At 37.8% G+C, this 18590-nt stretch overlaps 1 protein-coding gene across 1 annotated transcript; it reads left to right on the forward strand.

Annotated features, from left to right (window-relative positions):
• Positions 1–957: 957 nt before the first annotated feature.
• Positions 958–18323, forward strand: KIF11 (kinesin family member 11). Its single transcript, XM_062580421.1, has 22 exons — positions 958–1046; positions 4121–4253; positions 4386–4483; positions 4566–4644; positions 4973–5158; positions 5242–5366; positions 6448–6538; positions 6825–7067; positions 7183–7278; positions 8027–8115; positions 8595–8682; positions 9623–9811; positions 10997–11204; positions 11554–11726; positions 12041–12163; positions 13177–13335; positions 13732–13871; positions 14594–14873; positions 15705–15927; positions 16180–16334; positions 16660–16776; positions 17468–18323. The coding sequence occupies exons 1-22, from the start codon at positions 958–960 to the stop codon at positions 17591–17593; spliced, it is 3210 nt and encodes a 1069-aa protein (XP_062436405.1). The 3' UTR covers positions 17594–18323.
• The last annotated feature ends 267 nt before the right edge of the window (positions 18324–18590 follow it).

Raw genomic sequence — 18590 nt, forward strand, 5'->3', positions numbered from 1 at the left:
AAGTAATTCTGTCACTCTACCTGGCATTTGCTAAATATTTTTGTCTAATTTTGAACATGATATTTAAAGATATGGACTAACTGAAGAGCCTGTGGAGAGAGGAAAAAAGTGACAGGGGGTCCTGGCCTGTGCTGGAAGATGAAATGCGTTGATTCATGTCATCCAGAAAAAAAGGCAATTGAGGTGAGAAGTTTGAGGTCTTCAAATATTTCAATAATTGTAAAGCAGGCAGCAATGGGTTTCTCTGCTACCCCCTCATATGAAGTAGTGATGGTAAAAAAATTGTTGCACAGAAGGCTCGAGTTAGGAAAAAAAATTTATAGCAGTGAGGAGAGCGGGTGCTTGAGGACTGGTTTAGACACGCCTCTGTCAGTGATAATGCAAATCTAATCCAGCTTCTCTTGGAGCACAGGGTCTGCCTTGTCTTGAATCTGATAGCCCAGTCTAATCTTACTGTTTTCCTGTTCTGTTGAGATTCGTACGGCATGACTGCCAGAGCAAGTGCGAGCTCCTTTGCAAGGCAGGAAGGCAGCGAGAAGCCGCAGAGGCCGCTGCCTGGGCGGCTGATAACGACCGCTGCGACCCGCCCAACCGTCGCTGACGAACCGCGGCGCCCGTATTGGTCACGTGAGCCCGGCGGGAGGGCTTGCCGTGCACTACAACCCCCAGCATGCAGTGCGCCCGCGGCCGCCGGTACACGAGCGCTGAGCCGACGTCATCAGCTCCTGCGCCTCGTCCTAAAATTTCAAACTGAGTCCCATGGTGCCCCGCGGGCTCGCGCTGATTGGCCGGGGCGCGGGGGCGGTGCGTGGTTCAAAGCCGGCGGCGGAGCGCGCGCCCTAGGCCGGAGCGCGGCGCGCGGCAGCGGTTGGCCCGGGCGCGAGGCGCTGCGAGGGCGACGCGGGGCGGCCGGCGCTTCGCCTCTCCTCCCTCGGCGGGTCCGTGCTGAGCCCTGACATGGCCTCCCTGAGCTTCCAGGGCGGCGGCGGCGGCGGCGCGAAGAAGGATGAGAAGGGCAAGAACATCCAGGTGGTGGTGCGGTGCAGGTAGGCGCTCCCCGGCGCGGCGGGAGCGGCCGTTGGCCGCCGCTCGGCCTCTGCCCCCCGCCCCAGCGCGGGGCGGGGAGCCGCTCACGTCCCTCCTTTCTAAACCCTCCGCGACTTGGGGCTGCCACGTCTCCCCGTCGGGGCGGGAGGCGCCTCCTTCGCTTCCACTTGGGCACCTGGGCCCACCCTGGCGGGCCGAGACCGCCGTCCCGACCCAACGTGGTCTGTGAGGGAGGGTTTGGGCGGGGCAGCGCGGTGCCCCGCAGAGGGACGGCTCCGAGGAAAGGGAATAGTATGGTGTCCCTCTGAGTACAGAATTATTGGCGTGCGTGTCTTTGTGCTCAACCATCACTCGTTACAGCGTCTTAAAATGTGTGTCCTGGGTATTAACTGTATGCGTTGTGATGTGACACCTCTTCAAGGTTGCTATATGGAAGATTTTTTTTAAGTGTAAGGAGGCAAAACGTTTCGATATGCTAACCTGATTCAAATGCACAGCCAGTATGAAGTTATTTGGGAAGATAAAGATGAGCTAACAGAGAGATATATCTGATGATATTCAAAACATAAAGATCGAAATATCTTCTAGGCTTCCCTGAGAAGCCACTACAGTTTAACATCTATTAAATTTTTGGTCCACCCACTTTTCAGTCTTCTGTATAACTTCCTGAATTTAGACAAAAAGTAATGGATTCAACTTTTAATATAATAATGACTGGTTATGGTTTATCTTGATTGGTGAGATGACTTTAATTGTCAGCATGAGAAAGCTTGTGTACCATAAAACTAGATTCTCCCTGTAATTTTGAGGTGACTTTGAGGACTTATTCACTGATGTTAGAACTTAAATGCTCTTAAATTTTTGCTTTTGTTTTCATTGTAGTACTGGTAATGTGTTAAAAGTCATGTTCAGAAATGTCTTCAGAAGTTTTCTTGAGCCAGAACTGCAAATGCTAGTTTACATGTGATCATTGCAAAATGCATTAATAATAATATCCTCTTGCTTGGATGCTCTGCTTCTCAAAATGCACTGCGAAAATAGAAATTATAAACTATTTTCACTTTTATTGTTGCAACACAGCGAATAAGCTGCTGAAACAAAGGTTATGGGATTAGTGGAAAAGTTGATTTAAATCAAGGACTTATAAAAGAGGAATAAAATTTTCAAAACAACTGAGTTGGAAACACTGTCAAGAGCAGTGATTTTCAGCTGCTTAGAGCTCATTTGTTCTGGAGTATGTTCACTAAGTATTACTGTATGTTATAAACACATTGCTCAATATGAAAGTTGCTTCAGGCTTCGCAGGGGTGTAGTGCTTATGTTGAGATTAATATCTTAGACTGAGTTTTATGTCAAGACCTTTATTTAGTCTCCACTCCCTAAAAATCTCTTCTGTTCCTGCTTGCTCTTGTTTCTTGTAGAGCTGTTCGTTTTCAATACTGGTTTAAATGTGTGTTTGCTTCCAAAATCTGATGTGTCTAAGCTTATTAAAAATCACATCAGGCAGAGAATCGCTGTGCTTCAGTAAGGACCTGAATTTGGGTACTCAAAATGTGTGTGTTAATATGCTTTGATTGGCTTACCTGGTGGGATGCACGTGTGATCAAATGTCATCATGCATACCAAGTTGCTGCTTGCCTAGTGACATGTGGTAACTAACCTGCACGTATGCTTTAGCCTAACTGAGTTGTCACTGTAGTCTTACTGTTACGCACCAGACACTAGGTTTCACCATTACAGAGCAGACTGTATTTGTTGTTCAGCCTCCTTTTTTAAAAGTCACAAAACTGAAGCTGTAACTTGCCCTTGTGAGCCAGACAGTGATCATCAGCTGTCACTGTAGTGACCCAGCTGCCTTCATTGTTGCTGTAGGTCTTACATAAAAGCGCCTAGCGGTCTATGTAGAATCTGGCGCTTCAGCCTCAATGCTATATTGAGGAGGAAAGGTTAGCCACAAAACTCAGGAAACTCAAAATGCCTCATGCTTGTGGCATCTTTTGACAATTTAAAGATGTAGCATCTGAAATAGCTCTGCTGTTAAAATATTTTAAAGAAGATAGTAAAGATTCTATTTTCAAGTTGACTATCCTTTTACAGGTAGTATAGCCATTCAGTGCAGTAACACTGTTGAACAAATAATAAACTAACATTTAATCCTGTGTGGTTTTTTTTTCTTTTTGACTTTTGGAGGAAATTATTGCTAATGCTTCTTTAAGGAAAACTGTATGCATAAGGTTTGGCTTAAACACAACACAACACCTTGACAGAACAGTGATTTAAATGATGAAACAAAATACTGACCCTTAAGTTTCTAAATGTTTTGTTGCATTTCTGTGAAACTTTACAATCCACTCTGCGTAAAAAGTTAGATTCTTTTCCCTCCCCTCTCCCCAACCGACTTCAATGTTTTGTGTATCTTAAAAAATTGTAGTTAAAATCTTTTGAGTTAGCATTATACAGGTTCTGGTAGGGTTGTCTGCTGTTCCACTGTTGGTAAGTTCTTAAATTTGCGCGTATGGTACATCAGAAGGGGCGGAAGACAAGTTGTCTACTTGTGTCATTGATGTGAAATGTAGGCTTCGTTGCATGTGCAAGTGAAAAAGAAAAAAGGGAACTTTTAGTTTAATTCACTCACCATTCACCTTTCCTTCCCTCTGTGAGTGTCCTCCCTCTTCCTGTACTTACTTATACCACTCTTTTGTTAATCTTGTCCCTCTCCAAACAGCTATGACAAATCTAGTCAAAACAGCATCTTTTAAAAAATACAAATTAAGCTATATGTACATCTAACTTATAGTAAACATGTTTACAGGCTTGTTAAAATACCCGTCTAAACAACCTAAAAGCTGTGGATGCTTGAGTTGTCCCACAGAGAGAAAGAAAACAAGGTCTCAAAACCAAATTGTGACAATTTTTCCTTGAACAATTATTTTAAAAATTAAATTTTTGAAATTCCTTTTATCCAGTTATCCTACTGTGTATTTTTAAACTGAGCAATATTACTCTGTTGGCAGTAGTAATCTTCTTGTTAGTAATAATATTAATACAGCAGTCTTAACTTCTGTCTTTTTAGACCTTTTAATGCCTCAGAACGTAAAGCAAGCTCCTATGCTGTTGTAGACTGTGATCAAGCAAGAAAAGAAGTTAGCGTCCGCACTGGAGGAGTCACAGACAAGACATCAAGAAAGACTTACACGTTTGATATGGTAACTCTCTGTCATGTGGGGGCCTTCCAGAAACAAGCTAGTGAATTTCTCTAGTGCAGTCAGCTGATTGTAGTGGGTGATGCTTTGTATTACTGTGCTGGTAAATGGGACCTATTGTCTTTGCCTCAATAGGTTTTTGGAGCTCAGGCAAAGCAGATTGATGTATATCGGAGTGTTGTGTGTCCCATTTTGGATGAAGTTATTATGGGCTACAACTGCACAGTGTTTGCGTAAGTAATACAATAATGATTATTAAGAAATTTCATTTTAATTTCAGGGTTTTGTTTACATCTTAATTTTTCCTTCTTGCAGCTATGGCCAAACTGGTACTGGAAAGACCTTCACAATGGAGGGGGAGCGGTCACCCAATGAAGAATATACTTGGGAAGAGGTAAACTTTCATTCCTGAAGTTTCTTTTGCATCTGTATGGTAGATCAGAGTTAATCCTTAAAGTTGATGTCTTGGGAGTACTGAAACTGACTTTCTTTAACCAGTTTTAAAATAACAAAATATTTTCATTTTAAATAATCAAAATTTAAATCTTTAAAGCATACATAAAAATCTTAATGGTAACTATACAGATGATGATCTTTGTCCAAGGTATTCTTGTTTATATCAAGTCAGGCTATTTGGCTGAAATTGTTCCTTCACTTCCTTCTTTCCACTCAATCCCTTTTCCTACATTAATATATTAAATACTTCTCACTTTAATTTATAGGATCCACTAGCAGGTATAATACCCCGTACATTGCATCAAATATTTGAAAAACTCACAGAGAATGGTACTGAATTTTCTGTGAAAGTATCTCTTTTGGAAATCTATAATGAGGAGCTTTTTGATCTTCTGAACCCTACTCCTGATGTTGGAGAAAGATTGCAGATGTTTGATGACCCCCGAAACAAGGTAAATGCTGTTTCTTCAGATTTGTTATTTAAAGGCTTTTGGAGTTATTGAGATAAGTAAAAATGAACATTCTGTTTTGACAGAGAGGTGTAATTATTAAAGGCTTGGAAGAAATAACTGTGCACAACAAAAATGAAGTATATCAAATCTTGGAAAGGGGTGCAGCCAAAAGAACTACTGCAGCTACTTATATGAATGCATATTCCAGGTACAAATTTTTCCCATTTCAGAAATTTTATTTTAACAAGATCTTACTGAAGAAGTAAAAGATGTTAAGAAGCTAAAAGTAAACCTTGCCTGATCTTGTGACTGTATATTACTATTCTTGTTGCCAAGTGTAGGTTAGAAAGCCATAGTTAGAACTCTTTCCTTCATGCATCCTATAGGATGATGAATTCTGTTGCATATATGAAAGAGCATTATACAATCTGGAAGCCGTCCCATCTTAGAGATGGGCAAGTGGCCCTTGTCTGAGGGAGATCATTCATTTAAGCTTCCCCTCTTTAGAGGCTGCATTTTCTGTCACAAATATATCCTTTATTACTATGCAGTGTCTAGCTGGAACAGTAGCCCTGGAATTCCACCTAACTCTTGTTGAGATCTAAGAGGTGGAATGTTCTTTATAGCAGGTATTGAAATTTGATTGTAACTCAGGACTAATATGTTACCTTTTTCAAAGCTTTGTATACCTACAGAAACAAAAGAGCTTAAATCTGATTGACAGATATTTGTGACTGAAGTGTTGTGTGCGCTAGCATGAGAAAAATATTCTGTGCAGTAGATATTGCACACCTTCAAAAAAGGCTAGTTTAGATGGTTGTGCTTAGCTGCTACACCTATATAAAGATGTGAGTAGCTATTATGGGGTGTTGGTGGGAAAAAAAATCCAATCTGACTCACTATAATGACTACTCGACTCAGTGCAGGGGTCTCAAATGTTCTGCCCTTTCCTCTCTAGCAGAAAGTGCTATTCTAGGATTTGTTACTGAAACTGGAATGTTAAAATATTGTTATAAGATCTGTTTTTTTAATACAGGTTGGCACAAGACCCTCTTTTCAAATTTCATTTAACTGCTTCAGTTTTATTTTTAAATACCTTATTTATGTTTATATACACAAAAATGTACTTGGTAGAATTACTTGGTGTGTTGAAAATGTGTAAATTACAATTAATGGGCCAAATTCTTTCCCTGAAAGACCACTGATTTTGACAACTAATTTGTGTAGGGTCTTGTAGCAAGCAGATAATTTGGCTTCATTTGGATGTCTGAAATTGAATTCTTTTGTAGTCGTTCCCACTCTGTGTTTTCGATTACCATCCATATGAAAGAAACTACAATAGATGGAGAAGAGCTTGTTAAAATTGGGAAGCTTAATTTGGTAAGTATTGGAACTAAATTTCATTGATGACATTCCTAAAGTTAATGAACCAGAATAATCTGACCTCACTCTGTTGTGAATCTAAGATGGGCTTTTGCCATGGGGATATGTGTTGAATAATGATCATTCTTCAAGGGAGATGTACTATGTTTGTCCCAATTATCACCCCAGTTTCTCATGAATGGATGCTTGTAAGCTGGTTCATGTATGTGTTCTGCAGCATTATAGGGCAAGCATTCTTCATGGTGATTTGAGGCAGAAGTATGTCCTTTCTCTTATGTTTCAGGTTGATCTTGCAGGAAGTGAAAACATTGGTCGGTCTGGGGCAGTAGACAAAAGAGCTCGTGAAGCTGGAAATATCAACCAGTCTCTCCTTACTCTGGGAAGAGTTATTACTGCTCTTGTAGAAAGAGCTCCACACATTCCATACAGGGAATCTAAACTCACAAGAATCCTTCAGGACTCTCTTGGAGGACGAACAAAAACATCAATAATTGCCACAGTTTCTCCTGCATCTATAAATCTTGAGGTAAACTTAAGTCTGAATGTATGTTCCTGAAACATATACTATATTCTGCAGAGGATATTTAAACATAAATGAGCTGTTCTTCAGCTTAACCTAATAGTGTGCCTACTTATCACAGGAAACATTAAGTACACTGGAATATGCCCACAGAGCAAAGAACATAATGAACAAGCCTGAAGTTAATCAGAAGCTGACGAAAAGAGCTCTTATTAAGGTAAGCTATACATAGATCTTCACAAATTCAGCAGTAAGCTTGGTTGATTCTGTTAATGTAGTTTCTACTATGCAGTTACACAGAAACTAACTAGTAACAATGCTTTTTTGAGCTGATTTTAAGCACTGAACTGATGCTTCCAGGCTAAGCTGCGTTACTGATACAGTATTAGGCACTTTGCGGAACTTGAAACTGCTGCTAAGACTAAAGCTGGAGAGAGATGGCTATCACTACTAGCTATAACTCTTTGTATTGGTTACCTCTTTACAAGTTAGTGGAGAACTGCCAAACAGCTGTGGATGACAGAGAGCTCTGTATGTTTGGGGTTTTTTTCTGTGCTTACTGTATTAGCAGCTTCATTCCCTAGAAAGTACCTGAATTTAAGTGAAACAGTTGGTAAGTGTGGATGAGTAGCTGAGATGAAGTTGAAACTGCTATTAAAGAATCTGAGAATCCCATTCAAAGCTGTTAAATGCAACCAAGTACAATTCAAATAGAAAGTTTCAATGGTGTACATACATACAGTGGTATAAATTTAAACAGTGCCCTATTAAATTTGTTTGGACACGCAAGTGAAGTATTAGATTCTGGAACATTCTTGTGTGCTTATGCAAAACTTCCATAGAGTACTCTCTCTGTCAAGTATCTGTTAAGCTAAATCTTGAAAGTAAAGTGAAAAATTTCAGGTCTACATGCGTTTGTCCTGTTCATCCTCCCCCCCCCCCCCCGCCCCCATCCGTCCTCCCAGGAATATACTGAAGAGATTGAGCGTCTGAAACGAGACCTTGCTGCTGCACGAGAGAAAAATGGCGTCTACATTTCCCTTGAAAATTATGAGTAAGTTTTCAAGATTTCTCTAAGAACAAGTCTTAAATACTGGTACCTGTCCTCACGTACAAACAGTGTAAATCTGTTTTCACACTAGAAAACTGAAGATTGACAGAAGAATTCAACTGATCAGTCGACTCATTCTTTAGAAATCAGTTATTACACAGAAGTCTAAAGAGTGGGTCTGTACTGAGGGCTTTTTTTACATACAGACCTTCCCGTAAGTCAGGATGCAGATTTATAGCACAAATGCTCATCAGATGGGAAATTTAACAGGAGAGCAAACTTGACGTAGCTTATTTCACTTTATGAGAGGGCTTGTTTACATAGGAAGCTTCAAATAGAAAAGTCTTACATGCTGCATTGGGTTAATATTGTCTGCTTTTCATACGGAAGTCAACAATATTTACTTCTTGAAATGACTGAACATGAAAAATAATAGGTAATGATGAAATCAACTCTTGCCTTACTATTTGTCTTCATTTTAGAGCCCTTAATGGAAAGCTGACGGTTCAGGAAGAACAAATTGCAGAGTATATTGACAAAATCAGTGCTATGGAGGAAGAAGTTAAAAGAGTAAGTCAAATTCCTCAACTGTAGCTAAATTTGGTCCCCCCCCCCCAACCCAAGCCTTTAGAAAGGGAGGAAAGCATTCTGAGGAAAGAACGTTCTTGAAGATTTGTGTTGTTCTTACAGTTCCAAACTTAAAACTTAAAGAAATAATTATAAAATTAAAATTTATGCCTCTCGTAATGAGCTCTTTCACTATTTTTTTCTGATAATGTTGCTTGGGGGACTTTGTTTAGGATATGTTTTAAAGACCTGTTTAGAACTAAAATTGAACTTCAGCCTTTTTAGTAATTATTTGAGAGTGGAGAAGATTCCTAGTCCTTGAAATATAAAGTTGTTGTATACAATATTTATTTCTTAGAGCTGAGCTGTTTAATGTCTAAACCTTACCTTTGATTTACTCTGGGTTTTCAGCAAAAATCAGTTTGTGAAATGGTACCATCTCAGTTGGCTGATATCTGCTTAGAGGCAGAGAACGAGGGCGGAAAAGAGAAGGTGATGAGCTCCCATTAACAAATTAGAAATATGCAGAAAGTAAAAACCTTCTCTGTTAAAGAAATTGAAATATAAATTTGTCGGTATACGTAAATTCTCTGTGAAACCAGACTTTCCTTTTGATCAATTTTACTGACTCTTCCTCATTCTATATGCTTAGGTTTGATTAGTGGGACTTTTTTTATTCTGATGTAACAATTGTTTGGTCTTGTGGCTAGAATGGAGAAGCAAGGGATTATCACAGTGAAACTGAAATTGGTTTGTGATGGTTTTGGTCCATACAGAGAATGCTCTAGTCAAAGTTTGAAGTCTCCTAATCTTAAAGCTAAAGCTTCATTTATAAATGGCACTTGCCTTCTGGTAAGGAGGCATAGTTTGAAAGATGTGAGAGTGACTGTTGATCTTCTAGAAAAGGCAGAGTTGCCTTACTGATACCTGTCTTCTATTTTAGATCACTGAGCTATTCACAGTTAATAAAAATGAACTTGAACAGTGTAAAACAGATCTGCAAATAAAGGAGAAAGAACTGGAAGAAACACAGAAAGATCTGCAAGAAACCAAGGTTCACCTGGCTGAGGAAGAATATGTGGTTTCAGTTTTGGAAAATACTGAAGAAAGGCTTCATGGCACAGCTAGCAAGGTTGTCACATTTCTGGCACCTACCTTAGTGCTGTTGTAACTTCCCATGCTTGGGAATTTCAAGGAAATTGTTCAAGGAAATTATTGTTGCTAAAACATGATGTGATAGCGACAAAAACTGAATTTAAGATGGAAAACTAGGAATAAGCCCCTCTATGAATTGTAATATGGTGAAAAACCACTTAAGATTGCAGGATTTCCTCTGTGAGTGTGGTAACAATTGGCTGTTAGGCACACTGATTTGTCTGGACCTTTCCTTCAGGCTAATTTGTATGAGAGTTCCAGTGCTTCACAGTATCTCTTGCCATGAGTTGTTTTGCAGAATAAGTAGTTTTCCTTACTAGAAACTTATGCCTGGCCCTGCAAAAGAATAATTTACATAAAACTGGGGTGGAAAACTGCTGAAAAGCTTTACAGAGATGTATGCAGTAATTTACACTCACAGTGAATAATTTGAAACTTTTGCCCCGTTACTGCTACAGTTCAGGGTGCATTTTTTGCTGTATTTGCATGCTAGTCTTAATTCTTGAAAGGGAATTCAGAGAGAATCTTTCTACTTCAAGTGCAAAGTAATGAAGCCTATATCTTTAATCAATGTGTATGATTCTTTTTACTCAAATTTTAGGGGTTAATGTTAGGGTTGGGAAGGGGATGCTTTGTTTTGCATGTGGGTGATTGAGTGTGTATGTGAGAGAAATGGGTAAAAAAAAAAAATAAATCATTTACACTGACTACAAGACCAAGAATCAACCATGCTTTCAAATTCTAGATTACTTAACACAGAAATAGTACTGGAAATCACTACTTTGATTACTAATATAGCATGTTTACCGTCAACTCTCTTCCTAAATGATGAGAAGTGGTCAGAAATATTTTTTTGGTTACTCTTTTGTGAAAAAGACTTCTTAATTCCTTAAATAACAGAGGGTGTCATTCATAGACAATAGTTGATCATAATAAATTTTTTCTAGTAGGTAACTTTTTTCTGTGACTCCTATGATTTTAACATTAGGATTAAGAACCTAACAGTTCTAAATCAATGATGAAAGGGAAATACCCCTTTTCTAAGGAAAAAACTTCTATTTAAATATGTCCTTTAACTCAGAATTACGGTTGCTTTTCCTTATATAATTTATGCTTGACTTCTAATTTAAAGGTTGACTAAAATAACTTTTAAAAATTTTAGTTGCTTAGTACTGTTGAAGAAACTACAAAAGATGTATCTGGTCTCCATGCAAAACTGGATCGTAAGAAGGCTGTGGATCAACACAATGCTGTTGTCCAAAATACATTTGCAAGACAAATGGATGTTTTATTCAACAAAATACAAGATTCTGTTAGTGAGAACAGTTTGAAGCAGCAACACATATTGACATCTTACACAAATTTTATAGGTAAGTATAATATTTGTATCTAATCTGTTATCCTGAACTCCGCAACAGTAATACCAAAGACTGTTTCCTGGAACTATCCATTTTAGTAAATGGATGCATCTTTATTTTAAACAATGTAGCGATTACAGTTGCATCAATAATAATGCAGCTGGAATGAGCAACTGAAAATGGTGGTTATATTCAACCATACACTTCAAATCTCTTGTCTTAGAAACTAGCCAAAAAAAAAAAAAAAAAAAAACTCTTTTCCTGTGCAATAAGATGTATTAAGATTGTGTGCAATAGAAAGGGCTCCTATATTAGAGTAAAACTTCTCACAAAGTTTTGTAACACTATTTTTCTTTTTTAGGTGACCTCCTATCCACTAGTTCTTCAGCAGCTAATATCCTTGTATCCATTGTATCAGCGTCTTTTTCTTCTGTTAAAGAACTGGTGTCTTCCGAAGTTTCTTGTGTATCTGAAAAAATACTACAACATGAGACTCTGTCGCTTGATAGTAAAACTGAGCTGCTGAGATTGATCGTTAGTATATTTATGTACTACTGTGTTATTTAAACTATACAAAACTCTTCTCGGTCAGAAGAGCCGCCACAAATACTACCTAGTCTTCTCTGGCATTCTCTACCTGTCCTTGATTTGGTACTTGCTATAATTGTATCCCTTATCACTTCCCTTCTCGTGCTGCTGTAAGTTTTAACATACTGTATTGTAAACACTGCAACTGTAGAGCACATGGGTCTCTATGTGTTCAAATAGATATGGATAGTTTCTTACAAATGTGGATGAAAGAACTGTTTTACTCTCTTTCCTTATTTTTTTCACTGCTACTTTTCTAGGAGGAGCATACGTCTGGATTAAGAAGTGCATTAAATAGTTTGACACCAATGGTAGAATTTGTTCTGGGGCTAAACTGTCAGTTTCAGAATAACATGAAGAAATATTCTGCTGTGGCTGTTGAGGTAATGTATATCTTGCCTCTTATCTTGTGCTCTTCTATTTTATTTGACTTACCGACAATCTTTCAGTGGTTTTTCTACTGTGTGTCGTAGAATAAAGGAAGAGGCCAGACTAGAAGTGGAAATACTATGTCATGAGTTCTACTTAGCTCTTTCTTTCAGTCTAACCTTTCATTTCTGAGCTTAATGAATTCGTTTGCTGCTTACATTGCTACTTACAACTGCTTACCTAGATGCTGCAGGAGAATGTTAAAGCATAGATGCTTAAAGCTATATGTAACAGAAATACATGATGATATCCTTAATATTTTTCTCTCTTAGATTATAGACATTAAAATAACAAACCTATGTATCTAATTTTTCTTGCTATCATGTCAAATTTTTTCCTGAGGTGTTCATCTTGATACCTGGGAATTGCAATCCTGTGTCTTGTTAATGGTAGCCAACTTTGCAGAAAACAATCAAAAATACTTTACTTGAATTCTTAATTTTCATCTCCCTCATGATGTACGCCTTTGTAAAACTATGGCCTCATTCTTTTGTTCCTTTTTCTCCCTTTTATTGAAAACAAATCTTTGTTCCTGATGACTTGCTGTGACTGCTAAACTTATCTGCTTTTGTCACTTAGAACTCACCGAAGATGATGTTTGAATGTTCTTTCTTTATGGCTCTGTCTCCTCACCTAGAAGCTTTTCACTGTTTTTCAAACTTAGACTCTGAATAGTCCATGGTTTATAAACTCTTACTTCTTGCCCTTGTCTTAAGCAAGCATCTTGTTTGTGTCTTCCTACTTTGTCTTCCCCACATGCCAAATTTTGTGTTTGGAAAAGCCTGTACCAAGTGCCATTCTCTAATTTTTGAATTGCTTTGTTATTTGCTGCTTTTTAGCTGCAGTACTTCACCAGTGCCTTTTAATTCACGATTTCCATGGGGCAGAGTATATCTGTATAAATCATGTCAGAGAGAAGTATCCAGTTCTTATCTGACCAGAAAACATGTAACTTCTTTCCCTAAAGATGGAGGATCATAAAAAGGAAATGAATACCTTCTTTGGAGATCTCTGTCTCGCTCTGAAAAAATTACAGGAAGAAACAGCCGGTGTTTTTGTTCAGCTTCAGAATGATTGTGAGAATTTAAAAGAAGAAGTGGAAATGACAAGGATTGCACATACAAAGGTACCCTTAGAGTAAGAAGAAATTCTAGCAAGTGTTAAAGCCTGCTTTGCTTTAAACTTACAGCAGTAAACTGTTATACTTGCTTGAGAAACAATGTTTGGACAGTAGCTTGATGATGCTAATTCCTTTTTATTAGCCTTTGTGCTGCTTTAGGATGCTTGTGTGGGAAGGAAACAAAAAAAAATTAAACTCGTTTCTGGCAAGTTTTAAAGATACTTCTTTACCATTACCTCCAAAAGCAAAGTGTCAGTATCTTTTCTACACCCAAATTTTAGCTTTAGAGTAACAGAGCTTTAATATCGGTTATATCTTTTTTAAAGAGTATGTTTTGAATACATCTTACTGGTATTCTGCACTTTAACATTAATAAAAGCATAATGACTTTTCTCTTAATAGAGCACAGCTGAACTCATATCCTCACTGCAAAGCCAGCTTGACCTGTTTGCTCAGGAGACTCAGAAGAATTTAGCTGGTGTACTGGCAAAAAATGGGAGTTTGAAGACCACCATTACTGCTGGGCAAGAAAATGTTCACCTGTAAGGAAAAGATCATTTGTGTATGCTGATGCAAGATAAAACTGTATATAAAAAGGGCCACAAAACTATATACTCTTCATATTTCTATGCATTTACAAATTCTTCTGGACAAGAACTGCATGTTAAGAGTTGAGTCCTGCAACCAAATATAAATCCTAGTTCAGCTTTCCCCAGAGTAAAAGGATATTGCAGATAAGAGGTTCTATTTTTTTATGAGCACTATGCTGATGAACAGCCCTCTGTGTGGCTGAACTCCAGAACTTCCTACAGCGAAGGTTTAGCTTGAAGTGTAAAGCCCCCTAACCATTGCAGCGTACTTTTATTCAGTTACAGTTACTGCAAAATACTTGTGATCCTAAGGAGCATAATGTAAGCTGAATTAAACATGTGGAGTCAAGATTTTTTTCAAAGGTTTAACTGAAGTCCTATTTGAGATACTTTTAATAGATTTTTTTAAGAGAGAAACTCTCTTTGCAGTTAAATGAAGGTCTTCCTAGAATTTTTAGGGTATTGAACAATCTTGCTAGTCAGAGTGCAATTAGCGTGCTGTACTCCAATTAGTGGTTTATTAAGCAGAGCAAAAGCATTGTAACTTTCTGTTTGGATAGAGCTATATTGAATTGCACCACTTCACTAGTGCTGGTCACAAATGTTTCTAAATATAGAACATGTTACAACCAACCTTTTCAAATCTTTGAACTGTTACGGATCTGTTGTTGCAGGAAAACTACAGACCTAGTCAGCAGTACAACTTCTAACCACAACAAATTTATTGCATCTCTGGATAATTTCTCTCAAGAGCTCAGGGATATAAATTGTGAGAACAGGAAGATGTTGGAGGAATCCACTGATCACTGCCAACAACTTCTCAGTAATCTCACAAACATGTCTCAGAATACAGATAAATGGTGCGAATTCACAACTGCTCAAGTAGTCAGCTTTACTGATCAGCAGCTATTGTCATCTGGTGAAGAGAAACAACACCTTCACTGTTTACAGAAGGTATCTATAGTTACGTGTAATCTAATGCAATATTCTGATGCAAACTTTTACATAGGTCTTGCTGGGAAACATATTTTGTATCATTTTGTTCCAAATGTAAGAGATGTTTTCTTTATCTTTAATTGAAACAGGCTCAGGTTATTCTGCAAGATTCAAATTACTTTATTGGTATAGCCTTAGGGGAGAAAGTATTTCTTTTGAGTATCTCCTAGTTCTGGCCTCTTGTCTGATTGAGAATTTCTGTCTCTCTCGTTTTCTCTAATTTCCATCGTAAACTTCATTCCCCACCTTTCTTGTTCTGCTGTAATAATATGTAAAGAAATAGACAAATCTAACATTTCATTAACTTTCAGAAAGAAATTAGATTTAGTATTCCAAGCATTTGTAGTCTCAAGACAGCCCTATATCTGTTATGCATGCTGAATGCTTAGAGTTTCTTTGGAATGGGAAGAGGGGAAAAATGCAAGTTTTCTTCCTCATTCCCTAGAAGTTCGTAAAGCTACTAGCCCTTGTAGGATTATTTTTGCTTTCACTTCAAAATCCTACTTCCATGTAAGGTTGTGGACATAGACCTGGGGAGTCTGATTAGAACCAGATGACATCATCTTTATTCCTATGAGTAGCTTTCTAAAACGATCATACTTTCTAAGAAACTGACTCTCTTCTAAAGATAGTTCTCAAAATGAGAATGTAAAACTGGCACTGAAACTTCTCAGTTTGAGGTGTCTCAGTTGTTTCATTTCAGGTCACGTCACTAATCATGCACCACATCTTAGAAAAGGAGCCCTAATCTTAACTTTCCTGTTAACTTGGTGTTTTTGTTTTTTTCAGAAAACCAAAGAAAGCTGTGATGGAGCAGTTGCTGAAATTACTGACCATATTGGTAGACAAAAGGCTACTGAAGAGAAGGCACTAAATGGCCTTATTGATCAGATAAAGGTTGATTGGGAGATACTTCTGGAGCAGAAGCTGGCACTTAATGAGGAAGCACACCATGGACTGACTCAGGTTAATGGCTTTCTGCAAGAGGATCTTAAAGTGGATATTCCAACAGGTATTTAAAGTAGGGTAGAGGTAGAATATTTTTACAGAAGCAATTTATAAGCTGCAGAGTTTGTAAGTGAGAATTAACAGGAACAGAATACAACTGGCAGTCTTGATCCCTTTTTAAGATGCATGCTAAGAAAGATGATTGAACAAAGGATGATTTCTGCATTTAGTTAATTACAGATCCTGAATTTTACATTAAGGCAGTTATTGAAAGTGTTAAATAGCTCTCTTCATTAGTGTACCATCTTCATTAAAGGGACAACTCCACAGAGAAGAGACTACTTCTATCCAGTCACGCTTGTGAGAACAGAACCCCGGGAACTCTTGCTGGAGCAATTAAGGCAAAAGCAATCGAAGCTTGATGCTATGCTAAACAGTTTGACAAAGGAAGTGGAAGAGAATGCAGATCAGGTATGTATATGAATAGTAAATAATACTCTTAAACCTCAATTTTGCATCTTTGGGATCTTTAATCTTGCATTTCAGAAAATTGAGTAGAACCCCAGAACTGTTGCAGCTTTTTGTGTTCTACGTGGTACTTGGAATCACACGTTCCATGCTTGTGAGGAAAACTGTACCTTCAAAAACAAGACAAGTCATTGATAGTTGTTTAGAGAGATGCATTTCTTGTTTTGCAAAGGTGGAGATGCCATGTCTTTCATAGATGTGGTCAGAAGTTGTAAATTTACCTGGGAATTCGGACATAAATGCACTTTCCTGACAACTTCTGTTGTAGGACTTACTGGAAGAGGAGGAGGTGGTGCAGGAATCCAATGGAAGTCTTGTCAGTGACAAATCCTTACTGGATATGAACATATGCTGCAACACAAATGGCGGCATTCCCTTTTTCCAGGTAACTTCCACAGATATTTCAAACACCTCTGTATTTAAGTGTGAAATAAATTATCCTTACATAATAGCGCTGTTTTTCTTAAAGTCACCTGCTAATAGCGTTCAGTGCAGTCTAATGACTTTTATTCCTGTAGAATAAACTTTATTAACCTTGAGCTAAAGCAACAGCATTCTAATTCAGAGGTTCAACTGTCTGGACTGAGAGCAAATAATCCTCCATGGGGGAAAAAATTCTCAGGATTTACTAGACACGAAAGTACATGTTTGTTTTAATGAAAAAGCTGAAGTTAGATGTGAAAAACTTAGAGACCTGATGAAAAGAGCATTCTTGATTCTTCTCTAGTGACTGGTAAATTTGCAAGACTGAATTGTACTTTCTTCCTTTCCTCCTGCTCTTCCAATATAGATGTAGATCCTTGGTATATTAGGCCTGTGTCTTTTTTTTTTTTTTTTTTTTTTTTGTTAATATATACTACTTTCCATGATTTAATTAGAAGTAGTTGGTGACTTGCCAGATGTCTACAATAAATCTCTTTTACTAAATGCAATGTTAGGAACTTTTTCAGTAGTTATGCTAACTTTTTCCCCCCTCAAAACACTTTATGCTTCATTGTACAGGAGCAAGAAACCTTTACTCTTACATGTTAAGAGAATACAAAAGAAATAATTAAACATTTTCTTTAACTCCTCAGCACAAAAGGAGTCACAAAAAGGATAAAGAGAACAAATCTACAGCTGTATGGGAGAAGACCAAAACAGAGGATACGATGGAGCAGTTTCTTCCAAAATCTAAGCTTCCCTTAAGATCACTGAACTAAGATAAATCCACGGCAGATCACTGTTTTGAAATACTTACGTGTAATTGTTTACTGAGCCATAACTTTTCTTGGTTATTCTCGGTCTCTGTATATAATGATATTGATGCAAAGTTGGATCAGAAGGTTGGCCTGCCACATGTCCTGCCTTTGTCCTATTTTTATACGCTATAGTTTGCAGAGTATTATCAGGCTACTCTTTTTTAAAAAAAAGAAAAAATCAGATTATGGTTCTAAATGCTAAATAAAGAGTTTTAGATTGTCCAGTAAGCTATCCTTTTCTGCTTTTCAGTAGATATAAAACAGCAGAAATGGATGCAGAAGAATGCTCTGTCGGCATTGCCAGCTACCATTTTGTATTTTAATTAACTGTAAATAAGTGTTCTGTTTCCATACTTGCTTTAGTCTGTCTCCTGTTGCTATGAAATAGTTGTTGAAGTGCTGTCTTTCTGTAACTGGGATACTTCAAATAAATCAATTCATACCTGGAATACAAATGTATAAGCACCTCCTCCCTCAGTAGAACAAGCTTACGTGAATTCCATCTTAAAATTAAACCTGCTAACATTAGCAACTATGCTTTAAGTCTTGTGCTGACAGAAAAGAATGGCTAACTTGTGCTCCCTCCCTTGTTTCAAAATAGACAATAGCTTATTTCAGTGCCTCTTCAATATACGAGTGAGTCTTCTTATGCTGGCATTTGGGGGTTTTTTTTGTTGTTGTTTTGAAGTGCTCTGCTCTCATCTTACTGTGCAGCTGTGATGTGCTGGTTTGGATATGTCTTGTCAAGCACTGCTTATGAATTATAGATGCATTTCTTGTCAGATGTGGGTACTTTAATATTAAACTTGGTTATGAATGCAGCTTTTATGCTGCATAATAGTAAATTTCCAGTCATTGAGAGTAGTATTTGATATACTGCTGTTTCACACTTTTACCTGAGAATTAGAAGAAAACCTTATGCTAGGATATATTAAGAAAGTAATGCAATAGAGAGTGA

This window comes from Rhea pennata, chromosome 7 (genome assembly GCF_028389875.1).
Source record: "Rhea pennata isolate bPtePen1 chromosome 7, bPtePen1.pri, whole genome shotgun sequence".
Taxonomy (NCBI): domain Eukaryota; kingdom Metazoa; phylum Chordata; class Aves; order Rheiformes; family Rheidae; genus Rhea; species Rhea pennata.